At 52.0% G+C, this 24,884-nt stretch overlaps 8 protein-coding genes across 12 annotated transcripts; 4 read left to right on the top strand and 4 right to left on the bottom strand.

Moving 5' to 3' along the window:
- Nucleotides 1-392: 392 nt before the first annotated feature.
- FVEG_11099 (monothiol glutaredoxin) lies at nt 393-3,774 on the bottom strand. Of its 4 annotated transcripts, none has more exons than XM_018900263.1 (3): nt 3,400-3,674; nt 822-3,350; nt 393-738 (listed from the first exon to the last, which is right to left on the bottom strand). In XM_018900263.1, the coding sequence occupies exons 1-2, from the start codon at nt 3,421-3,423 to the stop codon at nt 2,895-2,897; spliced, it is 480 nt and encodes a 159-aa protein (XP_018758513.1). In that variant the 5' UTR covers nt 3,424-3,674; the 3' UTR covers nt 393-738; nt 822-2,894. The 4 variants fall into 4 exon arrangements, with proteins under 4 accessions (XP_018758513.1, XP_018758511.1, XP_018758512.1 ...); XM_018900262.1 differs by having other exon boundaries at nt 412-491; nt 539-3,350; XM_018900264.1 differs by lacking the exon at nt 393-738 and having other exon boundaries at nt 1,413-1,455; nt 1,504-3,350.
- On the top strand, nt 642-2,454 carry FVEG_11100 (hypothetical protein). Of its 2 annotated transcripts, XM_018900265.1 has the most exons (4): nt 642-1,027; nt 1,077-1,268; nt 1,319-1,463; nt 1,518-2,454. In XM_018900265.1, exons 1-4 carry the CDS (start codon nt 690-692, stop codon nt 2,295-2,297), a joined length of 1,455 nt encoding a protein of 484 aa, XP_018758515.1. In that variant the 5' UTR covers nt 642-689; the 3' UTR covers nt 2,298-2,454. The 2 variants fall into 2 exon arrangements, with proteins under 2 accessions (XP_018758515.1, XP_018758516.1); XM_018900266.1 differs by having other exon boundaries at nt 642-1,268.
- Nucleotides 3,775-4,386: 612 nt separating the features above from the next.
- On the top strand, nt 4,387-5,106 carry FVEG_11098 (phosphopantothenoylcysteine decarboxylase; the record flags this gene model as incomplete). The annotated part of the gene is made up of 1 exon (XM_018900260.1): nt 4,387-5,106. The coding sequence occupies one exon, from the start codon at nt 4,387-4,389 to the stop codon at nt 5,104-5,106; it is 720 nt and encodes a 239-aa protein (XP_018758510.1).
- A 429-nt stretch (nt 5,107-5,535) lies between these two features.
- Nucleotides 5,536-6,416, top strand: FVEG_11097 (hypothetical protein; the record flags this gene model as incomplete). Its single annotated transcript, XM_018900259.1, has 4 exons — nt 5,536-5,785; nt 5,840-6,105; nt 6,157-6,303; nt 6,354-6,416. The coding sequence occupies 4 exons, from the start codon at nt 5,536-5,538 to the stop codon at nt 6,414-6,416; spliced, it is 726 nt and encodes a 241-aa protein (XP_018758509.1).
- An 11-nt stretch (nt 6,417-6,427) lies between these two features.
- FVEG_11096 (branched-chain amino acid aminotransferase) lies at nt 6,428-8,534 on the bottom strand. The gene is made up of 2 exons (XM_018900258.1): nt 6,915-8,534; nt 6,428-6,865 (listed from the first exon to the last, which is right to left on the bottom strand). Exons 1-2 carry the CDS (start codon nt 7,971-7,973, stop codon nt 6,689-6,691), a joined length of 1,236 nt encoding a protein of 411 aa, XP_018758508.1. The 5' UTR covers nt 7,974-8,534; the 3' UTR covers nt 6,428-6,688.
- A 605-nt stretch (nt 8,535-9,139) lies between these two features.
- On the bottom strand, nt 9,140-11,183 carry FVEG_11095 (ethanolamine-phosphate cytidylyltransferase). Its single transcript, XM_018900257.1, has 4 exons — nt 10,696-11,183; nt 10,529-10,646; nt 9,704-10,475; nt 9,140-9,645 (listed from the first exon to the last, which is right to left on the bottom strand). The coding sequence occupies exons 1-4, from the start codon at nt 10,817-10,819 to the stop codon at nt 9,298-9,300; spliced, it is 1,362 nt and encodes a 453-aa protein (XP_018758507.1). The 5' UTR covers nt 10,820-11,183; the 3' UTR covers nt 9,140-9,297.
- Nucleotides 11,184-11,364: 181 nt separating this feature from the next.
- FVEG_11094 (hypothetical protein) lies at nt 11,365-13,011 on the top strand. Its single transcript, XM_018900256.1, has 3 exons — nt 11,365-11,850; nt 11,900-12,121; nt 12,170-13,011. Exons 1-3 carry the CDS (start codon nt 11,698-11,700, stop codon nt 12,875-12,877), a joined length of 1,083 nt encoding a protein of 360 aa, XP_018758506.1. The 5' UTR covers nt 11,365-11,697; the 3' UTR covers nt 12,878-13,011.
- A 16-nt stretch (nt 13,012-13,027) lies between these two features.
- On the bottom strand, nt 13,028-23,559 carry FVEG_11092 (hypothetical protein; the record flags this gene model as incomplete). Its single annotated transcript, XM_018900255.1, has 2 exons — nt 13,028-23,487; nt 23,553-23,559. The coding sequence occupies 2 exons, from the start codon at nt 23,557-23,559 to the stop codon at nt 13,028-13,030; spliced, it is 10,467 nt and encodes a 3,488-aa protein (XP_018758505.1).
- Nucleotides 23,560-24,884: the final 1,325 nt, after the last annotated feature.

Genomic DNA, 24,884 nt, shown 5'->3' with positions numbered 1-24,884 from the left:
GGGTGAACCAACAGCACTTATCAGATCATGGTCAAAAAGTCCAGGCAGCCACACAGCATTGCAGTGATCGAAAGAGAGCATACTCAAGCTATTTTGTCGCTTCAGATCGAAGTTCCATCCCGAATTGCACTGTAGTTCTTATTGAGTTAAGCACTTGCAGCCCTACCCCATTGATGGCGGCATGAAAAAGGGCGCAGCAGCAAGTTTAACCCCTAGTAATATACATATGCAAAACCCAATAGTCTCGTTATCCAATAGAGACTTTGGAAGAAAGACGAGACTCAAGATCAAGTCTTGACGCGCAGTCACCGCGTCAGAATAAGGTCGACCGCGTTTCGACACGACATACACTATCTGCACATACGGCGACTCCGAGAAATTTACACTTGCGTGCGGCACAGATTCTGTAGTTGTTTCAAAAGATAGAACAATTCAATGCTATTCAACTAAACATAGAACACTTTATGCAAGGGGCTTCACGCTGAGAAGGCCTGCTAGGCAGAATCACCGCCATGCAGGCCTCCTATGACGAGACGGCCAAGATAGAGAGAACGGGAGAGAAAGCAATCGAAAACCTGTTTTTTTGTTGATTACCCAGACAATAATAAATATGTGTGCTGCTTAGCAAATGGCTTGTGCCTGCTTTTCACTCCAGCAACTATCTGCTTCTCAAGTCGCCACTACTAGCCATGGAGTTGGCTTGCGGCTGTTCCCTTGGCCAATACATGGCTATATTTGCTACATCCGGTTCAATCAGTAATTTGGTTGATATACGTCGGGATTTGAGGCAAAGAAGTCGCCAGAAGGGAGCAACTGCCTACCAAGCAGGTCTCGAGCAATTCCGCTCCCAATTCATGACCAGACTTAGGATATCGGGTAAGGATCTGATCGATAGAAATGATATAGTCCACCAAAAGGGGCTGATTGAGATGGCACATGAATACATCTGTGTTTGTGAGAATGGTTCCTTGTACTGGCCCAGTACGAGCGATGACGGATCTCTTCGGTACCCCAGAGATCAATACGAGTAACTTGTCTCCCTCGTCACTTGGGTTCTCTCTAACAATGTAATATAGGATATACACCAACATCGTTTGGTTCTTCCTTCGATGCAATCTGAAAGATAACGGGAAGAGGTTGCGCTCAACACGTCCACGAATGATGACTGCAGCCAACAACGGCCGGCGTCCGAGGAATCCCAGCAATGTTCTTGGCAGCGAGAGCCCTACACCATCTCCTCCAGATCACGAGGGCCCATACAATGCAGTGTTGGTTCTCTAGTTTAGATGTGCATGACAAAAGTACTAACCGTCTTCAGAGCAGCAGCCAATGAAGACGGTGATTCTTCCTCTTCTTCAGAGAGTCCTCAGTCAAGCCAAACTTCGAGACAGGACAAAATCATGCATAACAGACGTGCGGCCCCTTATCGCATAAATTATAGTCCGGACGAGTTGGCTGGATATGTGAGTGTGATGACACCACTCGAGGGGATGCGTTACTAACTTCAGATAACTTAGGGTATTGATGAATCGGGACATCTAATTCCTGACGCGCAGCCCCGACGTGTAAGTCAAATGCAAGATTTACAAGATAATCTTAGGCATACGGGGCCCAATCCACGACCAAATATGGGAGTTGATCATGGAGAGCGTGGGAGCAATCCATCGGCGGCGCATACTACTTCAACGGGCACTCAGACGGGGCTGGAAACAAATGAATGTCGCGACAGAGATCCCAATGCACCTCCCCCTTCATCTTTGAACTCAAATAATTCCACTCAGCAGTCCCAGCAAGCGAACCGCAATGACAATCAATCCAGACCCATGGGGGTACGGGAGTCCATCGAATCTGAACAAATGCCGTCCAGCCCACCATCCGAAATCCCAAGATCCCTATCACCAGAACCCAAGCCCAGCGTTGACCTCATATTCAGCTACGATATCCTCCCGGGACTCAATTTCCGCCTCGCGCACGGCGAAGAGATCTTCTTATTCCCCCGAGAGCTTGTGTTTCGGCTCCTGAATTGGCGGCATGACTTTGACTGGCTGCTCATCTCGCTCGAAGCCCCAGGGGTGCTTTTTCAAGAACGTATACCCAGAAATGATAATCAGGAGTTTCGAAAGGTGATGGCTAGATTTGAACAGATAGCTTGTGCTATGAAGCGTGATTATGCTGAGATGGGGCGAAGTGCAGTGATTGAGGTTGCCTTTGTGCCGCAGTGTAAGGGACATTCGCGAACTGTGCTATTGGACGCTTGGCAGAGACGCTGGGAGAGATCCCAGGGCATTGTGGTATGAGCTGAGATTTGGCGGATATGAACTGGAAGATATAGACTTTATAGACATAGACCATTGATTTCGGAATATAGACCTAGGGATAAACTGAGACGGATAAAAGCGCAATGCACTGAGCGGTGGGACGCCTTATAATGTGACTCCGTTGACGAACTGCTCCGGCAACCAGGTAAGAAGTGAAGAAGTGGCGTGTTTCTCCGATCGAGAAGAGACGACAGTACCCCCAAACTCATTGCAATGAACCCGTTTCCGTCATTCGTGATGGGAAAACTGAGAGGCCATGGCTGCTATTTCGGACTGCTTTGGCATTGTGACCCTTCGCAGCTCTTCATCGTATTCTGCTCGTAGAGAATGAACAGGCGCGCACTTCAAATTGCCATTCTAGTCAGAGTAGCTGCAGCGATTGGCAGCAATAGTATGTACGGCAATGCCGCCAGCGACATACCAACAAAACCCCGATTCTTCACAGCACCAGAGGACGAGATGCAAATGACCACACCAGTCTATTCCGTTCTTTTTCTGTACATTCGTATCTGTCATACAGAGGTATCTCTTCACTATTACACCATGTTATACACTCGACCGATCGCAATCGCCTCTCTATTCCTTCTGCTCAGGCTCCCCCTCAAGAATAACCTTCTTCTCATCAAACAGCTTCGCCAGATCACCGTTCTGATGCATCGAGACCAGAATATCCGTTCCACCAATAAACTCCTTCGCGACGTAGAGCTGAGGAATCGTAGGCCAGTCGGAGTACTCCTTGATACCCTCACGCAGCTCAGGATCTTCGAGAACGTTGAAGGCGGCGAACTTATCGGGGTTGACGCCCTGCAGGCCGAGGATCTGGATGGCGGCGCGCGAAAAGCCGCACTGCGGTGTCTCGGGGGTTCCCTTCATGAAGAGAACGACGGGCGCGGAGGACACGGCCTTGTCGATCGCGGAGCGGGTTTGGTCGGAGAGCAGACGGGCTTGGAAGGGTGTGAGGAGGGAGATTGGTGTGCGGAAGAGAGGAGCTGTTGAGCGGACGGCGACAGGCCGGGAGGCTTGTCGCAGGGACTAGAAGAATTAGTTATGAATGGCAGTGGTTAGAGGGGATATGACGTACTGAAGCTACTGTTCGCGCAAACATTGTGAAGGCTGTGAGGGAGGATGTGGTGGTGAGAGAATGGAGATGCGCAGTGGATTTGGAGTGTTTGGAGATGGCGGAAGTTTTGGATGGGATTAGTGATGTCAAGGATGTTCCGATGCCGATCCCCGGATATCAGTGGCGAAAGGACCAATCAGCGGCGAGGCGATTGCGGCTTATCAACAATGTCATGTTTGCCCACGGTGATGTTAGAATGACAATTATTCTGAGACCACAATCTGATGCGTTTTGTTCTCACCTGTCAATCAAACGTCCCTCTCTTTCGGTAGGGTCCGACGGTGTCATGTCGATTGCTTCCGTTATTGCCTGCAGGTGACCCTAGGCACCTTCACCCGCTGTAGAATACAGGACTGTCAATTACAAACACTCTACCTTAACCAATGCCCAACGTTGGCCAGAACATTCTGTAAACACGCTATTATAATCAGTCCATTCTTAGGTTCAGTCGGCACTGCAAAGACGCTTTCAGCTCTTGCGATTCGGCTCGTGATATCTTCAGAGTTCATCATATGACGCGGGGCTGATGGCGGGGTCAACTAGATAAAGCTTTCGTCTGCCTTCACTTCTGAAAATTCCTCACAGCCATTGATTCTCAATGAAACAGCCAGTCAATTTATTTACCAATTATATTTATTACTCACACAACTCATATTCAAAGTTGAGGTCATAAAGTTGACATCACTCCACCCAACTGCATCAAACGCTACCAACTCTCGCCAAGACCGCTGACAAACGCATCTGCATCACTCAATCCAACGCCTAGCGGAGGAGAGAAGATTCAGGGCCTTGACCCTTGATTGACAAAAAGATTTATTAGGTCAACTTAGTGTAAGTTTATGATATCTTTGCTAAGCTTAGAATACTTTTACTAAGTTTAGGATAGTTTTTGCTAAGTTTATTTTGACACCTTATATCAAGGTTTGTTATTTTCTTGCTACTTGAGGAATGCTTCACAAAATTCAACACGGGCACGACGCCCATCACGACCACCACCACATGCGCAACTCAACCGAAGCTCTCGAACAGGCCCGAGGCGATGGCAAGCGCCATATCCTCCTCGCAGCCTCTGGTTCCGTCGCGACAATCAAGCTCGTTCAGATTATAAATGGTCTCAAAATACAACCCAACATATCCATCCGTCTCATCCTCACTCGGTCAGCGTCGGAATTCCTCTCTGGTCAAAGCCTTGAACAGCCCACTGTTGATCAAGTCTCTCGCCTTCCGAATGTCGATGCTGTTTACACAGATGCGCATGAGTGGGCACAGCCGTGGAAGCGCAATGCGCCGATTTTACACATTGAGCTTCGACGCTGGGCGGATGTTCTGGTTATTTCACCGTTAAGCGCGAACACTATGGCGAAGATTGTCAACGGCTTGTGCGATAATCTCTTGACGTCTGTGGTTCGAGCTTGGGACGTTACGGGCACTGTGGATGGGGTTAAGAAGAAGATTCTTGTCGCGCCTGCGATGAACACGTGTATGTGGAATCATCCCATCACTGCGAGACAGCTGCGAGTTTTGGAGGAGGAGTGGGGAGGGGAGAATGGTTGGTTTGAGGTGTTGAGGCCGATATCGAAGAATCTGGCTTGTGGTGATGTTGGAAATGGAGCTATGATTTCGTGGGAGGATATTGTCGCCGCGATTGATGAGAATATCAATTCTTAGGGAAAGATACGAGCACGAAAAGAAAAGCAATGGAATTGAGTTATTTCCAGCGAGTCAGGAGGAAGTTTGTTGATCGCGATATGGCGTTGGAGGAGGGCACAAAATGCATGACAGAGCCGTAGGGTAATTTGGCGATGGAATTGATACCACAAAGGAAGGGGCATTTTTGGGGCACAAGCAAGCATATCAATGATCAATATGATTATGAATAAAAAACTGAAAGACTGATATTGGGATTTGCAGGTTCTGCACAATGCGGATGTGGTTGGTGAATGTTGAAGGTGCAGTGCAGGCAAGCGACAGGTTCCTCCCTTATCTACGTCAACACCTGCTCGACCACATTGCAACCGCACACAGACTGTCGCATCTCCACTGCAGATATTTTCTCCTTCGTGAAAGCGCACTTATCTTCGAATCCTTGATGCAATTATGGCATCCGCATCTCATTATCTCCTGAATTCCACCTCGAGTCTAGAGGAAGATGCTTGGCCTTCGACCCTGCGAGATCGCCTGCGTGACGACGATACTCCAGCGACAAGTTCCTCCATCAGGCCAATTCCCTACCAGAACATCTACCAGCAGGTTCACGCCTCTCTTGGGAAATCCTTGGAGACTTCAAAGCGCGGTAGCAAGGTTGTTCCTGCACCAGAGAGTAATGATCAGGCTTCACAGCTTCGAGGTTAGTTCACGATGCAAGGCGCTGGGCTTCATTTCTGACGATACACATACACAGAATCGTATGCTCGCATGGGCATGTCCCTCCACAGCTCTGCGATCGAGCACCTCGTAGAAGCGCACACGGATGTGCAGGCCAAGACAGCCAGCTTCGCAGAGAAAGCCGGCGAGACCTTGTCGCAATCCAAACAGCTGTACGCCAACATTGCCTACCCGCTATCGGCCACGCTTTGTCATCACAATGACCGTGAAGACCACCCTCGAGCAAATATCGCGGTTCATCTGAAGAAGCTCCAGGAAGAAATCGCTGCCGCGAGAGAAGAGGTTCTTCGTCTCAGTGTCGAATAGGATGAGTGCTGTGCGACCGAGGAACAGGCTTGGAAGGAACTGAAGAAAGAGCTCACCGACCAAGGTGACCCGAATGGTGTCGACGAGGAGCTTTTAAAATTTGCCGAGGACTTGAAGAAACAGGCGGAGGCCATCGCGGAGGAAAAGTGTCGATTGTTGGACGAGGTTGACAAAGTATGTTGGCGTGCTATAATCGACGAAATAATACTGACGCATATATCCAGGAGTTCAAGGCTGAGATCCAGAACGAGACTTTGAAGATGATGCAGGATCTCTTCGACGATTGATCGAGTGATGTACTAGAAGCAATGTGTGGTTATTTTTGGCGTCAGCAGTCTCATGTCCGATTCGTCATGTACATGTACAGTAGCAGAGCTGACTTTCAACTGGTCGTCTATTTCGTATCTCATTAACTATCTGCACCTGTCATTTCCATCTTTGTCAATGCATGCGCCCATGACCAACCTGGTCTCTTTTGTGTATCAGCAAACACCGCCAACGCCGTACCATGAAACAACTTTTGATGCACCTCTCCGAAATGTTTTTTTAAATCGGCAGTTTACTGCTTCTTCTCGGGGATGACAACGCCCCAGGGGTGCTCTGTGCGACCGTACATGATGTCGCCCAGCCAGCCCTTGATCTTGCTAGTGACCTCGCCGGCCTCACCCTCAGCACCCATGGGGATGTTGATGTCCTGTCCACGGTGGTGGATCTGGGAGACGGGGCAGATGAAGTACTCCTTTTGTTAGCAGGGTTCTCGACATGGAATCAATTGGTAAACTTACAGCTGTACCAGCAGCGAAAGACTCAATCAGACGACCCTCAGCATCGGCCTCAATGACCTCAGCGATGGTGTACTTTCGCTCAGTAATCTCGTACTCATCTCCCAGACGCTGGCGAGCCAGCTCAAGACAGCTTCGGCGGGTGACACCATCAAGGATAAGCTTATCATCAAGAGGAGCAGTGATGATCTCCTTCTTGCCGTCCTTTCGCTTCCAGACAACAAAGAAGTTACTGGCTCCAGCCTCGGTGCACTCGCCCTGAGCACCGTACAGCCAGAGAATCTGGTGGAAACCACGGGTTCGCGCATCAGCCGTGGCGAGCAGAGAAGGGCCGTAGTTGGCGCCGACCTTGGCGTACCCGAAGCCACCGACCCAGGCGCGCACCATGTCGTCCGGGGACGTGTGAAGCCGCATTCCGCCGGGGGGAGCGTCCATGCGGGGCATGTATGTCACGATGATGTAGAGGAGGGCTTCCTTGGGGGCAGAGACACCGAGCTGAGGAGCAGTGCCGATGATGGTTGGGCGGATGTAAAGGAAGCTGCCGGCGCGATCGGCGGGAAGCCACTTTGTGCCGTCGACGGATAGAAGAGCGATGATGAGCTTCTCTACCTCCTCGGGCTCAAAGACAGGAAGCGAGATGCGGCTCGCCGACATGCGAAGACGCGCAGCGTTGCGATCAGGGCGGAAAACACGGAGCTTGCCATCATAACCGCGGAAGACCTTGAGACCCTCGAAGCACTCTGTAGCGTAGTGCAGGACGGAGGCAGTGGGCATGAGGCTCAGGGGTCCGTAGGGCTTGAGCTCGGGGGCGGACCAGCCGGTAGAGACCTTCCATGAGGCGAGGACCATGTGGTCAGTGGCGATGGTCTCGTCGCCGGAGTGGGCGGTTGCTTCATCGGGGACGGAGCGGGGGGATTGTGTGTATGTGTAGGTGAGCTTTGAAGCGTCGAGGGGAGCCTGGACCTGGGGGGTGCCGTTGACGGTGGGCTGGGCGAGATCTTTCTTGTGGATTGCTGCGGCTGTGAGGTTGACGTCCTGGGTCTCTACGGCGGAGGGAGCCATGATTGCGAGTGTAAGTTGAAGATTGAAGTTGGAGTGAATGTTGTTTTCTGAGCGAAGGTCAAGGAAGAGAGCGAGGTCGGAGTCACAAAGTATACAGAGAGAACAAAGAAAGAGAGAGAGCAGAGATAAAACTTTATATACGCAAGCACGGAAACGCCAGACTACCTACCTAACTACCCCGTGTATGACTGTTTCCTCCCTCCGCTATCCGGTCTCCACCTTTGTGTCGTTCGGGAGAGTCACGAGCTGGGGCAGAAATAACTTCCCGCCGCTCGCGGGCCCGGATAGACCGCCTCTGCCCGCGCGGTGGCTCGGCTCCGGCGATGGTGTTTTTTTTTTTGCTGTTTCTTTTTTTTCTGCCCACTGCGATATCGATAGAGGACAGAGCTAGACTGGGTTTGGTAGGTGGTGAGGTATGCTCCACACAGCCTTTTTGAAAGGTGGTGGAGGGGGAGCCGTCAGTTTGGAAGAGGGTTCCACTGATGATGGCTTCTGGAAGATAACGAAGCATTATAGTTCGAGTGTGTTTAACGCCTACGATGAAGAACTGGATGATTCGCTTTGAATTGGTATTCTTGATCAAATGGTAAAGCCGGAATTCAGGGAATAAAGAGCACATGACTGACTTCTCTAGAATCTCGGTGCTTATCGAGATCGCTTACACGAACTGCATATTTCCACCAAAAAAATACCCGGCCCCATCGGCTCTTCTCTTCTCAGTGCGGAACTGTCAAAATACTCAAGTACTCCACTGCCAGGGCGCGCGGCTTAAACAAATTACCTATCAACAAAGATAACAAACAGCAACCATCCATCCAATTGAACCAGCGTCACGTATCCTTCATCATATCAGAGGTTTATGCAGTAGATAGTCATGTGCTGTAAAATCCCTGCTTGTCAATTCTGACAGACAAGACCTTGATGGAGGTTTTCTTGGCAGGGCGGAATTGTGTATGGCACCGTGGCTAGCCGTCAATTGCCATTGTTACCGCCCCTCGGTGCTGTGAGGTCATCCCCCCAATTGGAAGGGATAATGATGAGTTTTGCTGAGGTCACATTATGTCTCTCTTATCGATGATCGGTCCGTGTTTCGTGGCGTGGAATTCGTGTCATTGTATCGAGATGTTAGTGTGAAAAGATACGATAATAAGGGTATCATCACAGTAGACTTGCAGAAACTCGTCATTTTAAAGGTTAGGTATCATGATTACTCTATACTATACTTTTTTATCCCGTCCGTCTCTTAGGATTCCCTGTTGAAAGGACCTTTGTTCTACCGCACATTACCGGACCTTGTATCTCTTTCACACCATCAAACCACGCCCTACGCCCTTTCAGCCTCCTTCCTGCGCTGCTCCTCCTCCAGAATCTCCCTCTCCCGCGCTGCCGCCTCAACACTCGCCTTCTCGCCCTTTGCCCGCTGGCGCGCCTCGTACATGTCCCTCGACTTCATGATGCGCTGCACGATCTCGCCAGCGTTGACGTGCGCAAACGTGTGCGCGCCGATCTCGCGGTAGATCCCCATCGCCTTGGGTGCCGTGTACGGGTCGTATGTCAGGGGCATGAAGGAGGTTGGGCCGTGGTACACGGCGTCTGGGGTGCCGCGCGGTAGGGTGTCGAGGTACGTCTTTGTGGGAGAGAAGGGTGCGCCGAAGATGACGGCGTTGATGTACTGTGGTTCAAAGAGGTTAGTGGTTTTCAGGGCTGGGGTAGTATTTGGGGGAGTTTACCTTGCATTGGAGAACGCAGAGACCGCGCTCAAAGGTGTTCATGATGGGGTAGTTGATTCCCTTCCATTGATTGATGACCTCGTCCTCGTGCACGCCTACTACGACGTACGCGGGGGGATAATCCTCACCCTTGCCAAGACGCTCGTTCACATTTTGCTCGGAATACCAACCCTGCTCACGAGCGAGCTTCTCTTCCTCGAGGAGGACTTGGCGCAGGAATTCGATGTGTCCGCTGGAAAAAAGATCATAACCTCCATCGACGTACACAACGCGCTGGCCGGGTTTAGGTCCGGGTCCCTCAATAAGCTGGCGGAAACTGCCCCTTTCCTCCTCACCCTCCTCCGCCTTGGCGACCTGCGATGCCTTCCAGAAGAACACCTCTGCGCCGGGTGCTTTGCCGGAAGCGTCTGTCGCATACAGCTTCATGCGCTCCAGCATCTGCTGGCCCTCAGCGATGCGCTCCTCCGGTGTGCCGTGACCCTCTTCACCGGCGAGTTTCTTCTCGAGCGACTTGATGAAGTGCGTCTTTGTACAGAGAAGCATGCGACCGACGAGGTCGGTGGTCGAAATTCCAGGTGAGCGCTTAACCACCTTGAAGCGACCGGCCTCCTTGACGAATCGGTAGCAGTCGTTACCATCGCTGTCCGAGGTGATGTCGTCGCCGTGCACGACGTATTTGCAGCCGTAGTGGGAGATGTAGGGGAGAGAAGTGACGTAGGGAGCGTGGGCGACTGAACGGGTGACCCAGCGACAAGCGTCAGTAGCAGCGAGTCTGGAAATATTAGTAAGTGTGTCGCGTGACAGGTGGGAGTGAGCTTGTGTTACCGTTCTGCGAGGTTCATGACTGTAGGGCCCTTGTTGGCGAGGATGGCCTCGTCTGAGTGAACGCCAGCGTAGAGCTCATTGCCTAATTGGCGGGCCTGCACGATAGCGCCGGCGTGGCCTGATGTCGTCAGTATGATTGATCGCGATGAGGCAGGGAGAGTAAATACCGTGGTGGAAAAAGTCAAAGCAGCCGTCGACCCAAATGCGCCCCTCGTAGAGCTCAGGAGCAGGCTCACCCTCAAGATGAAGCTCATCGTCAATCGAGGGGTTAGTGGGGTCAGTTGAAGTCATAGTGGCGAGAAAAGATACGACAAAAATCCAGCAATAGCGATGTGAGTGAGTGATGTTGACAAGTCCAAGTTTAAAGAACGAAAGACCAAAAAGAAGAAGCGGTGATGAAGAATGCTTTTTTTTTTAAGATTAAGGAGCTCTCAGTAAGGTGATGGTTCTACGTAACTTGAGAGTCTGGAAGTTAATGGGTGAGCGTTGGTTGGGCCTAACAGTTTTACGAGCGATCTGATTGGTCCGTTTATACGTTGCCAATTTAACGAAGGTGAACGAAGCTTAGGTAACAGTCTATAAATACGAATAAATTAAATGCGTGTTCTTTGACCCATGTTATTACCGTGAAATGCATACGCAAGCAGGAATGATTATTGAATGAGTGAAGGATTGAATACGAGAGGGTTGTTTGTTCCTTTTAAGGGTCTTGGAGTGCCCCTGTCACATGCAATGCAATGCAAACAACAGCCACGCTAGCAACACCACGTTTTTGACAAAAACACCATCGTGACTCTCTTATCACTGACTCTTTCAATTCTCTGTCAACTCACTCCATTTCTTTCATCTAGTCTTGTAGACTATCTCATTCTGTGACCGAGAACCCAGGTCTCATTTCATCTCTTCACGTCAAAAGACTCCACTTTGCTCGGCACGTTCCCGATCCATTGGCTCCGATCTTTGCCTTAATCGTGGACCTGCTCGGGCCAAGATTCCCCGGACGGGAATAGATGCATCTCTGCAGCTTCTTGAGCTTGGGGTAATCGCGCGATGATACCCTGATTGAACATGTCAAATCGGTCAAGTGTCCGATGTCGTGAGGTATAAAGATGCTTGCTTTGCCCGGGTCGAATATGGGCTTCATTGGTGACAATTGACCTGCGAGCATCATGAAGTTCACTACCGTCTCTGCGCTTTTGGCCCTGGCACCGTGTGCTCTTGCGGATTGGCATTTCGCTAAGAATAAGGAGATCAAGTATACTTCTGTTGAAGGGTTCTTTCTGCAAGATGATCTGGCTACGAACCCCACTGGCTTCGACTACGTAAGACCTCATCTCGTCCCACTGGATTAATCGATGCTGATAAGTTTAGGCCCAATGGAACTTTGGTCTTTTGAACCGCACTTATCCCACTGATCCCAAGAACCCCCGAAAGGGCTACAAGACTCAGTGGGAGCGCTTCGAGCAGTACGTCAAGCACCTGAACCGCAATGCCAGCCGCGACAAGACACGCTACAAGGTTCTTGTCATGGGACGTCATGGTGAGGGCTGGCATAACGCCGCTGAGTCCTTTTACGGTACACCCGCCTGGAACGTAAGTCGCCCCAGTCAAGACTCTCAATACACGAACTGACAATTGCAGTGCTACTGGGGTCTTCAGTCTGGCAACGGAACAGCTACATGGGAGGATGCTCTCCTCACACCCGCAGGTGAAGCCCAAGCTCACAAGGCAAACGCCTACTACAAGACCCGCTTTGAGAACGAGGGCATGCCATACTTCGACTCGTACTACACGTCTCCTCTGGCCCGCTGCGTCGAGACCGCCGTGGAGACTTTCCAGAGCCTCAAATTCCCCAAGGATAAGCCTTTCGTCCCGATGGTGAAGGAGCTTCTCCGCGAGGGCATCAGCATCCGAACATGCGATCACCGTCGAAGCAAGAGCTTCATCAAGACTCTCGCTAAGAAGATCAAGTTCGAGAAGGGTTTCTCTGACAAGGATAAGCTTTGGACTGGGAAGGAGGGTGAGACAGATGAACACCAATTGGCGCGAAGCAAGGAAGTTCTCGATGATATCTTCACAAGTGACAATGCCGTCTGGATCAGCATTAGCAGCCACTCTGGTGAGATCACCAAGCTTCTTCAGGCTCTCAACCATCGACCTTTCCGTCTTGCGACCGGTCAGATCATTCCTGTTCTTGTGAGAGCTGATGTTGTTTCTGAGGAGCCTACATCTACGTACGCTTCTTGGACTACCGAAGCTACCTGCAACGCGCCTCCTGTGACTAGCATTGGGGGACAGGGCTGTGTATGCTCTACTACGCTTGCATCTGCACCTGCAAAGGCGACATGATTCGGAGAAAAAGAAATAGTCGATCATGTAGTGATCGCTAATTAACTAGTACATAGAAGAAAAAGAAGCAGTCCGCTTGACTAGTACAAAGGAAAAATAGCAGTACATGCGTCCAACCCGCGGCGTTATTACAATCTTGCCGCCTTCGAATCATGAAACTGCAGCATTCGCACACCTGGCTCCATCCGATCCTAGCAAATTGAGAATAGCACCGCCTGGTACCGGTGTCGGGTCCGGAGCTCCGAATCCGAGTGTGAACTTCCACGTTTGTCCGAGGACAGATTCCTGAGCGAAGAGCGTTCCACCTGGCGCTGCCATGGCGGCACCCCAGACGAGGTTGAGCGCTGTGTTGAGGATGCCTGGGTAGGCTTGGTAGTTCTCCCACTTTTGTGTGGTCAAAGACCAGCGGACGATGTTTGTTCTGAGGAGGCCGTTCTCGATGACGGATGCCTGTAAAGCGTAGAGATAGTTTCCTCCGCCGGGGACGTATGCCCAGTCGCCCACTCCAGAAAGGAGATTGGTGGCAGACGTGCCGGAGTTCAGAAGTTTGCCGAAAGTGCTGCTAGTTGGTCTCAAGTCAATGCACCACCATCGCCCTCCACCTTCTGATACCCAGAACCTTCCTTGATCATCTACATCGCCCATACTAATAGCATTCGAACCAATCACAAGATCAAGACTCTCCGATCGCCCATCCTTAGCAATACGGATTAGCTTTGATTGTTTACATCCCAGGACGGCACAAGCAAGGCCATTAAGAAGCGGCAGTTGGGAGAAGCCGTAGATGTAGTTATCGAGCCTATTGAAGCCAATGCCGTTGATAGGGCCGCCTGGACCAACGCCGGTTTTGATATCTGTACGTTGACCGGTGACGAGATTGACGCGCGTGAGGGTGTTGGCGAGGAGGCTTTGGACGGTGTAGCCGAAGCCATCGCAGTCGAACGTTGGGCCGAATGCGAGCTGGGGCATCATGCTTGTGCTGGAGGTACTGCTGGAGGAGGTGGCGACTACGGGGATAGCTGAGCTGCTGGATGTGGTGATTACTGGCAGTGCAGCGCTGGTTGAGCTTGTGGTGACTGGTGCTGGAGCTGCGCTTGATGATGAAGATGCAGTGGCGGCGGCACTTGATGAGCTTGATGCTGCTGCTCTGGAGGAACTGGCCGCGGCGGCAGCAGCAGCACTACTGGAGGAACTGGCAGCTGCTGCAACAGAAGAAGAACTCGAAGCCGCCGCTGCTGCTGCACTAGAAGAACTTGAGGCAGCGGCCGCTGCAGCATTGCTGGATGAACTTGCTGCTGCCGCCGCGCTACTTGATGTAGAAGAGGGTGAAGCGATCGCAGCAGAACTGGTTGAAGAACCACTTAAAGTTGTGATAGCAGGAGCCTCCATACTCAACGGCGCAGTTGAGCCAGAAGTTGAAGACACAACCATTGTCTCGATAATGACAGTACCAGGCTCCCCAGCCGCCGTCGGTGGATCGTACAAAGTCCGTTCAGCTGTGGCTGTGGGAGGAGCAGCTCTGAAGATAGTGACGTTGGTACCAGCAACGATTGGCGTGGAAGTTGTTGGAATGCCCGCTGGTGCGCCAGTGACAGGAGTGGTTGAAGCTGCGGGGCTAGCAGTTGGTGTCTCGATGAGTACTGTTCCTGGTTCGCCTTCTGAGGTAGGGGGGATATAGATGGTTCTTGTGGTTGAGCCTGTTCCGCCGTCGAAGATGGTTGTGTTCTGTGCAACTGTTGGCGGCCGTGTTGTGCTTACGGCTGAGGATGAAGTCTCCTCTGGAGTAGAGCTTGGAGTTTGGATGACCACTGTACCCGGCTCCCCAGATGAAGCTGGAGGCAGAGTGTAGGTCGTAGTAACTGACGCTGGCCCGCCGACGTAACGAGTGACATTTGGGATTTCAGCTGGTGGGGAAGACGTAGCGATTTCTTGAGGACTGGCGGTCGGGGTTTGAATAACAACAGTACCTGGCTCTCCAGGTGAGCCTGGAGGGAGAGTATATGTCGTGGTGACTGAAGCTGGACCACCGATGTATCGAGTGACGTTTGGAATTTCAGCTGCTGAAGCGCTCTCGTCAAGACTGGCAGAAGGTGTCTGGATGACCACTGTTCCTGGGTCTCCAGACGAGGCAGGGGGTATTGTGTATGTTGTTGTGATGGAAGCGGGACCGCCAACGTAGCGAGTGACATTGGGAATACCAGTGGCTTCCACATCACTGGCTGTTTCAGTGGTTGATGCTGAAGATGTCTCTCCCTCCTCGGGACTGGCTGTAGGCGTCTCAATAATGACCACTCCAGGTTCACCAGAGGCAGTGGGAGGGATGTAAATTGTCGTTGTGACAGAAGCAGGTCCTCCCACGATGCGAGTAATATTCTGGATTGGCGTGACAGCCTCACTTGCAGAAGTTGACTCTTCCACAGGGCCAGCTGTTGGGGTTTGGATCACTACCGTACCGGGCTCATCGAGATCGCTTGACGCAGGTGGATAGTAAATTGTCGTTACAACAGAACCTGGGCCACCGCTGTAGAGAGTGACGTTTTGTCTGCCTACTGGGAAAGCTGTGTTTGCAGAACCCTCACTGGTTGTCGTCTCATCTTCCGGTCCTGATGTCGGCGTCTCAATGACTACGGTTCTAAGGCCATCGGGGTCATCAGAGCCTGGTGGGTAGTAAACCGTCCTTGTTGATGAATCAGATCCACCACTGAAGATAGTAGTGTTGGGTCTGCCCTCAGAGGTAGTAATAGGCCCTGTCGCTTTTGCAACAATACTTCCCATGGTCTCCACAGAACCTGTTGGCGTTTCGATGAGTACTGTACCTGGTGCTCCTGAAACTGTAGCAGGTATGAAGACGGTTCTTGTAGCTGTACCGGCGACACCAGTGTATATGGTAACATTTCCAGGTCCACGAGCAGTTTCTGTCGGACTAGAGCCATCTGGTGTCTCGATAAGAATAGTGCCAGCCTCGCTAGATGCGATGGGTGGAAGATAGATGGTACGAGTAGCTGAGACAGGGCCGCCACTGTAGACAGTGACGTTGGCGGGAGCATTGTTGGGAGTCTCAGAAGCACCGGTAGGTATCTCAACGATAACAGTGTCTGGTTCTCCCGATAAGCCTGGGATAGTGATCGTCGTCGCGGATGTGACAGGGCCACCTTGGGTAATGGTGACCTCTTGACGGTCATCAGTCTCTGATGGCTCAATGGCAGACTCGGTGGGGGTTTCGATGATGACGGTATCTGGCCCGCCTGATATACCGGGTATAGTGATGGTTGTAGCGGCTGTAACAGGACCGCCACGAGTACTTGTAACTTCTCCTTGGGTAGAACCGCCTTCATTGGATGAACTGGTTGGGATTTCGACCAGCACAGTATCTGGTCCCCCGGACTCACCAGGAATCGTGAGTGTTGTCGCTGCTGTAACTGGACCACCTCTTGTAATAGTGACTTCGCGTACAGAGCTTGTTTCTGAAGACCGTTCAGCAGACTCAATCGGAACTTCAACCAGAACGGTATCTGGCTCGCCAGAAGCTCCGGGAATAGTAATCGTCGTTGCCGCTGTGACGGGACTTCCACGCGTGATAGTAACTTCCTGAACAGCTCCTGTCACTGGCGAGTCCGTACTTCGACGTGCAGATTCCGTGGGTATCTCGATATAGACTGTGTCTGGTCCCCCAGAAACACCAGGGATTGTGGCTGTGGTTGCCACTGTGACCGGACCGCCTCTCGTAATAGTGACTTCTTGAACGGCTCCAGTTACCGGTATTTCACTACCCCCACCAGCGGACTCAGTAGGCGTTTCGATATACACAGTATCTGGCTCTCCCGCCGCCCCAAGAATTGTGTACGTTGCGGCAGCTGTTACAGGGCCACCTCGTGTGATAGTAGTCTGCTGAACAGCTCCGGTCCCAACAGACTCTGTGGGTACCTCAATGTAAACAGTATCAGGACCGCCGGATGCTCCAGGGATGGTAACTGTGATAGGGGCTGTCACAGGACCACCCCGAGTAATTGTGACCTCCTGAACAGCAGTTCTTGCAGGCTCTCCAGAAGATTGAGTGGGTATTTCAACAAACACGGTGTCTGGACCACCAGAAACTCCAGGAATAGTCACTGTCGTGGCTGCAGTTACAGGTCCGCCCCGAGTAATGGTAACTTCATCTTGAGTATCTTCAGTTGCAGATGGCTCAACCTCGTCAGACGATTGAGGTGTCTCGATGATCACTGTGTCAGGCTCACCTGACTCACCGGGGATGGTTATCGTAGTTGCTGCTGTCACGGGCCCACCTCTTGTTGAAGTGATTGCTTGAACACCACCAGTTATAGGAGGTTCATTTGACCTCGTTGGAGTCTCAACGATGACCGTGTCTGGCTCACCCGGCGCACCAGGGATGGTGATGGTAGTCGCCTCTGTTACAGGTCCTCCTCTTGTTGAAGTTACCTCTCCTGGGCTGCTTCCAGTTTCTGACGTTTCATCATCTGAAGATCTTGTAGGCGTTTCAACGATAACGGTGTCTGGCTGCCCTGATTCACCAGGAATAGTGATAGTAGTTACAGCTGTTACCGGTCCTCCTCGAGTAGATGTCACTTCAGCTGGACCATCTCCTTTCGCCGTAGATTCCTCGCTATCAGAGGCGGTTGTAGGTGTTTCAACAATAATCGTATCTGGCTGGCCTGATATACCTGGGATGGTGATCGTCGTTGCGGCCGTGACTGGTCCGCCACGAGTGGAAGTTATTTCACCCGTACCTTTTCCACTCACCGATAGATCGGCAGACTCGATTGGTATTTCCACAAGAACCGTATCTGGCTCACCAGTCGCTCCAGGGATTGTTGCAGTCGTGGCGACAGAAACAGGTCCTCCCCTCGTGATTGTGACCTCAGCCGCACGAGTCGGCGTTTCAATAATAACCGTATCTGGCTGGCCTGATTGGCCAGGAATTGTAATCGTCGTTGCAGCTGTGACTGGTCCGCCGCGCGTCGAAGTCACTTCGCCTGGGCCACTACCACTCTCTGAAGGCTCAGCATCACCATATTCAGTTGGAATCTCGACGAAAACGGTGTCAGGTTCGCCAGGCACACCAGGGATCGTTACAGTCGTGGCGACTGAGAAGGGTCCCCCTCTAGTGATTGTGACTTCAGGAGCACCGCCAGTGGGCGTCTCGATGAGAATAGTATCCAGCTCACCAGATACAGTTGCAGGAATAATGATAGTCCTCGTGGTTGTTCCAGACCCTCCACCAAAGATGGTTGTGTATCGCTGGCCAGTCGCTGACTCTGACGCCTCTGCTCCTAGGCCAGTGGTTGGTGTTTCAACAAGAACGGTGTCCGGTTCCCCAGAAACTGTTGCTGATATGTATAATGTTCTAGGCGCAGTTACTGAGCCGCCGCTGAAGATTGTGGTATTGACCCGACTACCAGCAGTCGGGGCGACAGAACCTTCAATAGACTCAGTGCCAGTCTCTTCAGTATCACCAGGAAGTGTCTCGATGATGATAGTGCCCGACTCTTCTGGGTCATCAGGTGGGAAGTAGAATGTCCCGCCCGCTGTTCCGGGAGCTTGGGTGTAGATAGTCACGTTCCCACGGGTCGCCGATGTGCTTCGAGCTTCTGTGATGGTTCCAGTCTCAGACGCTTCACCATCATCTGTGGCAGACTCCTCGGATCCTTGGGTGGGAGTCTGGAAGATCATAGTAGTTGAGCCACCAGATGCACTCGGTGTCAAATAGATCGTCGTAACAGCTGTACCTGTGCCACCACTGTAGACTGTCACGTAGGTTGGACTTCCAATTGGTGTTTCAACAATGAATGTTCCTGGTTCATCTGAAGCTGTGCCAGGAACGAAACGAGTAGTTGCGACAGTGGCAGAGACACCAGTATAAACAGTGACGTTAGCAGGACCTGAGCCTGAGCCCGAAGTAGGAGTCTCGATGAGAATTGTATCAGGGTCATCTGAGGCAGTGCCCGGAATAGTGAGCGTTCGGGTGGTTGATGCAGGACCATCTGTGTAGACAGTCACTGCTCTCACAGCAGGGGTCTCAATGATGACAGTTCCTGGCTCACCAGATACTGTGGGTGGAATGTAGATGGTGCGAGTACCAGTAGCAGATACCGCACTATATAAAGTTGTGTTTCCTGCACCACCATCCTCGTCAACTTGGGAAGTAGGTGTTTCGATGACGATAGTTCCAGACTCATCAGTCGCCGTGGCAGGGATATACCGAGTCTGAGTAACCGTAACAGGACCACCTGTGACGATCGTAATATTTCCGATACCTGTAGCCTGCGGACCAGCTGTTGGTGTCTCAACGACCACAGTACCGGGCTCTCCTGATGTGGTAGGGGGAATGAAGCGAGTTGTTGTTGAAGAGACAGGTCCGCCACTATAGATAGTGACATTGCCTGGGCCTTCAGGGGTGACGATTGCAGTTGGGCCACTGGCACCGATGCCAGTGATGCTAGAGTCATCACCGCCCAGACCAGACGTGGGTGCCTCCACGATGAGTGTGCCAGCTTCGCCCGAAACGGTGGGAGGGATATAAATAGTTCGAGTTGCAGACCCTGAGCCGCCACTGTAGATAGTGATGGTTGTCCCGGCTGTAATCTCTTCTGCATCAGTGGCAGGCCCAGTCTCGGAACTAACATCGCCATCGCCGCTTGTTTCAGCATCCAATCCCCCGGTGGGAGTCACAATAACAAGAGTTCCGGCCTCGCCAGAAGCTGTTGGTGGGATGTAAGTAGTTCTCGTGACTGCCGCGGGACCTCCACTGAAGATAGTGACTGTAGTCGCCGGCGAGATAGCTTCCTCTTCTGCTTCAGTTGGAGCACCTGTCTCAGTAGAATCGTCAGTCTCCCCTGCGCTATCATCACCCGTCTGACTGGCTTCAGGGACAACAGTAGGTGTCTCGATGATGAGAGTTCCGGCTTCTCCAGACGCTGTAGGTGGGATGTATACAGTTCTTGTGACCGAAGCAGGACCGCCACTGAATATGGTGACTGTTGTCGCAGCTGAGATAGTATCATCACCATCTCCAGTAGCTGACGGGCCATCAGAAGTAGCATCAGGGCCAGGTGTCTCGCTTTCTGCCTCAACGTCTGTCTCAGAAGTCTCAGCATCTGCTTCTTCTGTATTGCTGGCGCCATCGTCATCTGTCGAGCCACTCTGCGTTGGCTCTGTAGAAGCTCTAGTGCCAGAGTCAGGAAGGGGGCCAGTTGATACAGCGGTAGGCAGTGGCAGCTCAGGAGACTCAAACGACGAGTCACTAATGCCGGGTATGCCTTCGACTCCACCAGTGAGCAACTGACTGCTCGATTCAGACTCTGGCAATGGATCGGTAGGAACTGGCACCTGAGGTGAGATTAAGCTAATCTCGCCATCCTCGGGCTGAGCTGTACCAGTCGCGTCTCCTGTTTCGCGAGCATCATCGGATGCCGTCTCCGAGTTAGGCTCTCCAGAAGCGGAGGTCTCAGCATCAGAGTCGTCGCTCACAGAGCTCTCACCCGCACTTCCAGACGTAGCACCAGCTACAGGTCCTCCAGCGAGCGACTCTCCACTAGATGTCGTTGGGTCATCATCAACATAAACACCAGTGCTTTGTGAGTTTGACTCAGCAGTTGTTGAGCCTCCAACTCCTGCAGCTGGCTGGCCTGTCAATCCAGCACCACTGCTTGTCGCTGAGCGAGTCGACGTGTCACCGGGCTGTTTCACGCGCTCCGACTCCGGAACACTCTGAGTGCCAATAAGAGTATCATAATTGAACTCGTCGCTTGTTATGGAGGGGCTTGAGCTCTGGCCCGCGCCCTGCGATGCTGTTGATGTACCCGCGCTGGAGCCTCGAGCTGCATCAGAGGCAGACGAACCCTCGCGCGAGGTGGCCGAAGCTCTAGATCTTGCTGCAGTTGAAGAAGAGCCGGCGCTAACAGTGTTGGTTGACTGTGATCCACTGGAAGCTCCTGATACCTGTGATGTCGTCTCATTGTCTCCCGAAGCTGTACCGCCATTGTTCCCTGTCGCAATGGTTTCAGGGTCACCTTCGACAAAGCCCGATACAGCGTTAGTAGCCCTGCTACTTCTCTGTGAAGCCTGCGATGTCCCTCCAGCTTCAGCATTGCCACCGTTAGTCGATATGACAGCAGGTCTCGCAGTGAGACGAGTACCTGACGAAGAAGTTTCTGCAACAGGCCTTTGCGCACTAGTGGATTGAGAGACACTTGATCTCTGGGCGGAGCGGGTAGATGGGCTTTGGGCGTTGTTTCCAACAGATGGCGTAGCTTCCTCTGCATCAGAGCCAGGATCATTTGTTATGACAGGGCCACTATCTACAATAGTGGTCTCGCCATCTGAAGGTCGAGAGGCTTGCCCTGAAGTGGAAGTCCTGCTGCGTGTAGAGCTCAGATCACTACCGCCAGGACGGACGCGCGTACCAACAGTGCCAGTATAACCGGAGCTTGATGAATCACCAGCTCGTCTAGTACTCGAAGGCCTTCCAGGAGCCTGTGTAGTTTGAGGTGAATCAGACCCAACTCCAGAAGCAGCGTCGCCAGCAGTACCGACCGCGGATGTGGTAGGCCGACTGTTTGAAGGGCGTCTGAATGTCGTTCTTTCGGTAGCTGCAATTTCACTGCCACCTAGCCCTTCGACTCCACCTGTGAGACGGCCGCTGGCGGTTGATCGACGTGTCCTCTGAGGCTCGGCGGTGAGGGTCCCAAGGATATCAGCGGTAATGGTGAAGACAGTGCTGCTGGATGTGACGACGTAGGTTGAAGGGGATGTCCTGACGATTGGTGATCGAGTGCTTGAGCGACGAGAAGCACTTGCACTTCGTGACGAAAATGACTGGCCTGAAGCACCACTATCCCCTCCAGAATTGCTTCCTCCGGATTCAGAGTCACCGTCGTCCTCTCCATTGAAACCCTTGCCGCCAGAAGTCGCCCCAGTACCATCAGAGCTTCCATTGCCAGAATCTGAGCCGCCCTCTGAGCCACCGCCTTCAGACTCAGTATTTCCTGGCGTCGGTCCATCCTTACCTCCAGAACCACCCTCACTGTCGGAGCCACCTTGAGCTCCGCCTTGGGTTCCTCCCGAACCACTGTTTCCGCTGGTATCAGATCCACCAGAGCTTGATGACCCGCCATTTCCAGACCCGTTGCCGTTATTTGAGCCTGAAGATCCCCCGTTCCCAGATGCAGCGTCATCATTATTGCCTTCTGATCCAGAGCTGGACCCCTGAACACCGCCCTTCACGGGGTCATCACTGTTTCCAGAAGAACCCCCATTGCTGGAGCTGCCTCCTTGTCCAGAGGAGCTGCCACTGCCGCTGTTGGTGCCATCTCCAGATCCTCCATTGTTAGAGCTTCCCCCGCTTCCACTCTGGTCATTTCCTCCGCTCGATGAGCCTGAACCACCTTGATTCCCACCACTGGATCCTCCAGTAGCCTGGGCACCATCATCGCCGCCACCGTTGTTACCAGTCTGTGGGTTATTAGGGCCGTCAGGTGTTAACACAAGGACAGTGCCGGGGTTACCACCCTCGGGAGGAATAGTAAGGGTTTGTCGCGGCCCTGAATCGTCATCGCCGCCTTGACCTGGTTGACCCTGAACATCACCAGACCCTGAACCTCCATTTGACCCGCCATCTGAACCGCTTCCTGAGCCACCAAGACCCGTTGGTACACCACGAGTAATAGTGGTATACGATACCGAACCCTGAGGACGAGCTCGTGTAGCTGCACCATCTCCCCCATCATTCCAACCCAGTGGTGTTTGTATGAGTACAGTTCCAGGCTTGGTACCAGTCGGTGGAATGGTAGTTCGGATAGGTGCTGTCGGGGTAACGCTTCCTTCGGCAGGTTCGATGATGGTCACATAGCCGGTCGCATCGGCAGGTTGAAGAGTGATCGTTTGGTTAGCGAGTCCCAAGGCACCCAAAGTGTTAGGGGTCAAAGGCTCAAGTGCCAACGGCCCCAGAGTTCCTGGTATAGGAGTTTGGATGACTACAGTACCAGGGTTTCCATTGCTCGGTGGTACTGTTAATAATCTAATTGGGACAGTTCCGCTGAAGGCTGTGCCCGCTGGTTCAATCACGGTGACATAATCGCCATCCTGTGCAGGCTCGAGAGTAAGACCTTGGAGGCTTCCCCCATTGAGTGCCGATGTCGGGACATTAATAATAACCGATCCACGGTTCGTCCCAGTCGGTGAAATCGTGATCAGTTGCAACGACGCCAATGTTCCAGTCAATGGTCGAAGAACCGTCACATAGCCAGTCACCTCCTTCGGCTCAAGTGTAAGAGGCTGCAACACACCCGGCGTCGCATCACCAACCTGCGTCTCCGGCGTCTCAATAATAATCTGTCCCGGCTGCCCACTTCTCGGGGGGACAACCTGCGTAATAGGCGCAGATATCGGATCCGGCCCTGAATGCGGTCTAATGATAATAACATAAGACCGATCATCCGTCGCAGGGATGACTACATTCTCCGGCGCCGACGAACCGCCCGGCTGTTCAACAATAACAATACCAGGCTCATCACCCTGCGGTGGGACAGTATACTGCGTTGTTACTGAGCCTCTGTAGGGCTTTGTGATGGTGATATAATCGGGATTGGCAAGGACTGGGTAGACCGAAACATATGTGTAACAAACACCTGAGAACTCATTGTTAATACCGAGAACTGACCTATCATTCTGAACCCCGAACTGGGCACGCGTTAGGCTGGAGAAGAGTAGGTGCCTGAGCACCAGGTACAAAGGCCTCATCGTAAGCCGGTTTATTAAAAGTAAATGAGAGATAAGAATGGTATACGGGCAAGGTAAGGTAAGTTACCTGTGTTGAAGCAACACGCGCGGGTGAGAGCTCCCAGAGGATTATAAAACTGCCGATCAGTCCTCCATATCCGCATTCAGATTGTGCTTTCGGGTTTGTAACAATGATGCAGAAAAATCCGATGCGTATACAAAGAGCATTGTCAGGCTGGATTTGGGTTGCTGAGGCGGAAGCCTTCATGCCAGGGCTGGCACACCCGCAGCGGATCGATGCCGCTTTCCAGCACGTTCCTGCAGAGGCATTGTGCAAGAGACACTCCGGTTTAGAATCCTGTTGGTTCAGGGTGTTGTGGTTGGAATGCTGTTGTTGAAGACAGGACCAACTGCTATTGTTTCTGTGGAGTGAAAGGTAGCGCAGCCAGTGAGGGCTTGTGAAGTGGGATTTGTGCCTGTGTGCCTCGGTGTGTATGCAAGGTCCCGTCCAGGACTTCCATCAACGTTGAAGATTATGCAGATGATGTGCAGATCTTATGTAAGTGGCAATGGAATAGAATAGACGGATATAGCAAATTGACTCTGGGCATAATCATAGATCATTTAAGCAAATACAATGTATCATTTAACTCACACGGATCAAGGCATTGCGATGATACCTTCTGGGCCCGATCAGCCAAAATCGAGACTTGAGATTGATTCAGATGCTGGCAGGTGGATAATGGATATGATGTCTCACACAGCTTGGACACCTGACGTTACACTAACAATACTCCACTGCGGAAGCCAGCTCCCTAGCCCACCAAGCTCCGATTTTGACAGAAGCTTATCTACCACGTCAACAACTAGCCCAAAGCCCTAAACTCACCTCTCTCAGCTTTGCAAAGTGTAGCTTCAGTCTTGCGGCCGCCCAGCGCGCATAACTATATCCACCAGCACATTCCAGGCGCCTTTTGAGATGAGGTTACACAAGGTTGAGTCAAAGCTCCACTGTCGCGCCAGCGGACGTTTTTGTTTGGCTAATCGCGGAGAGATTTGGCCACGTCCGTCTAGTCGATCTGTGGCTGATCTCAATAAGGATCGAGGCCGTGGCGTTGGACATTGTGATATATGACCGGAAATAACCAATGGCTGCTCGGGGTTCCATGTGGTTGTGTTACACAAGAGTCCATATTCGGAGTGTATAATCCTTATGTGATGTAATTGAAATCATCTCTTGAGACATGTTAATTGCCCTCCAGACGGGACTGCT

The sequence above is a fragment of the Fusarium verticillioides genome, chromosome 9, assembly GCF_000149555.1.
Source record: "Fusarium verticillioides 7600 chromosome 9, whole genome shotgun sequence".
NCBI lineage: Eukaryota > Fungi > Ascomycota > Sordariomycetes > Hypocreales > Nectriaceae > Fusarium > Fusarium verticillioides.
This window is presented reverse-complemented; position numbering and strand designations above follow the sequence as displayed.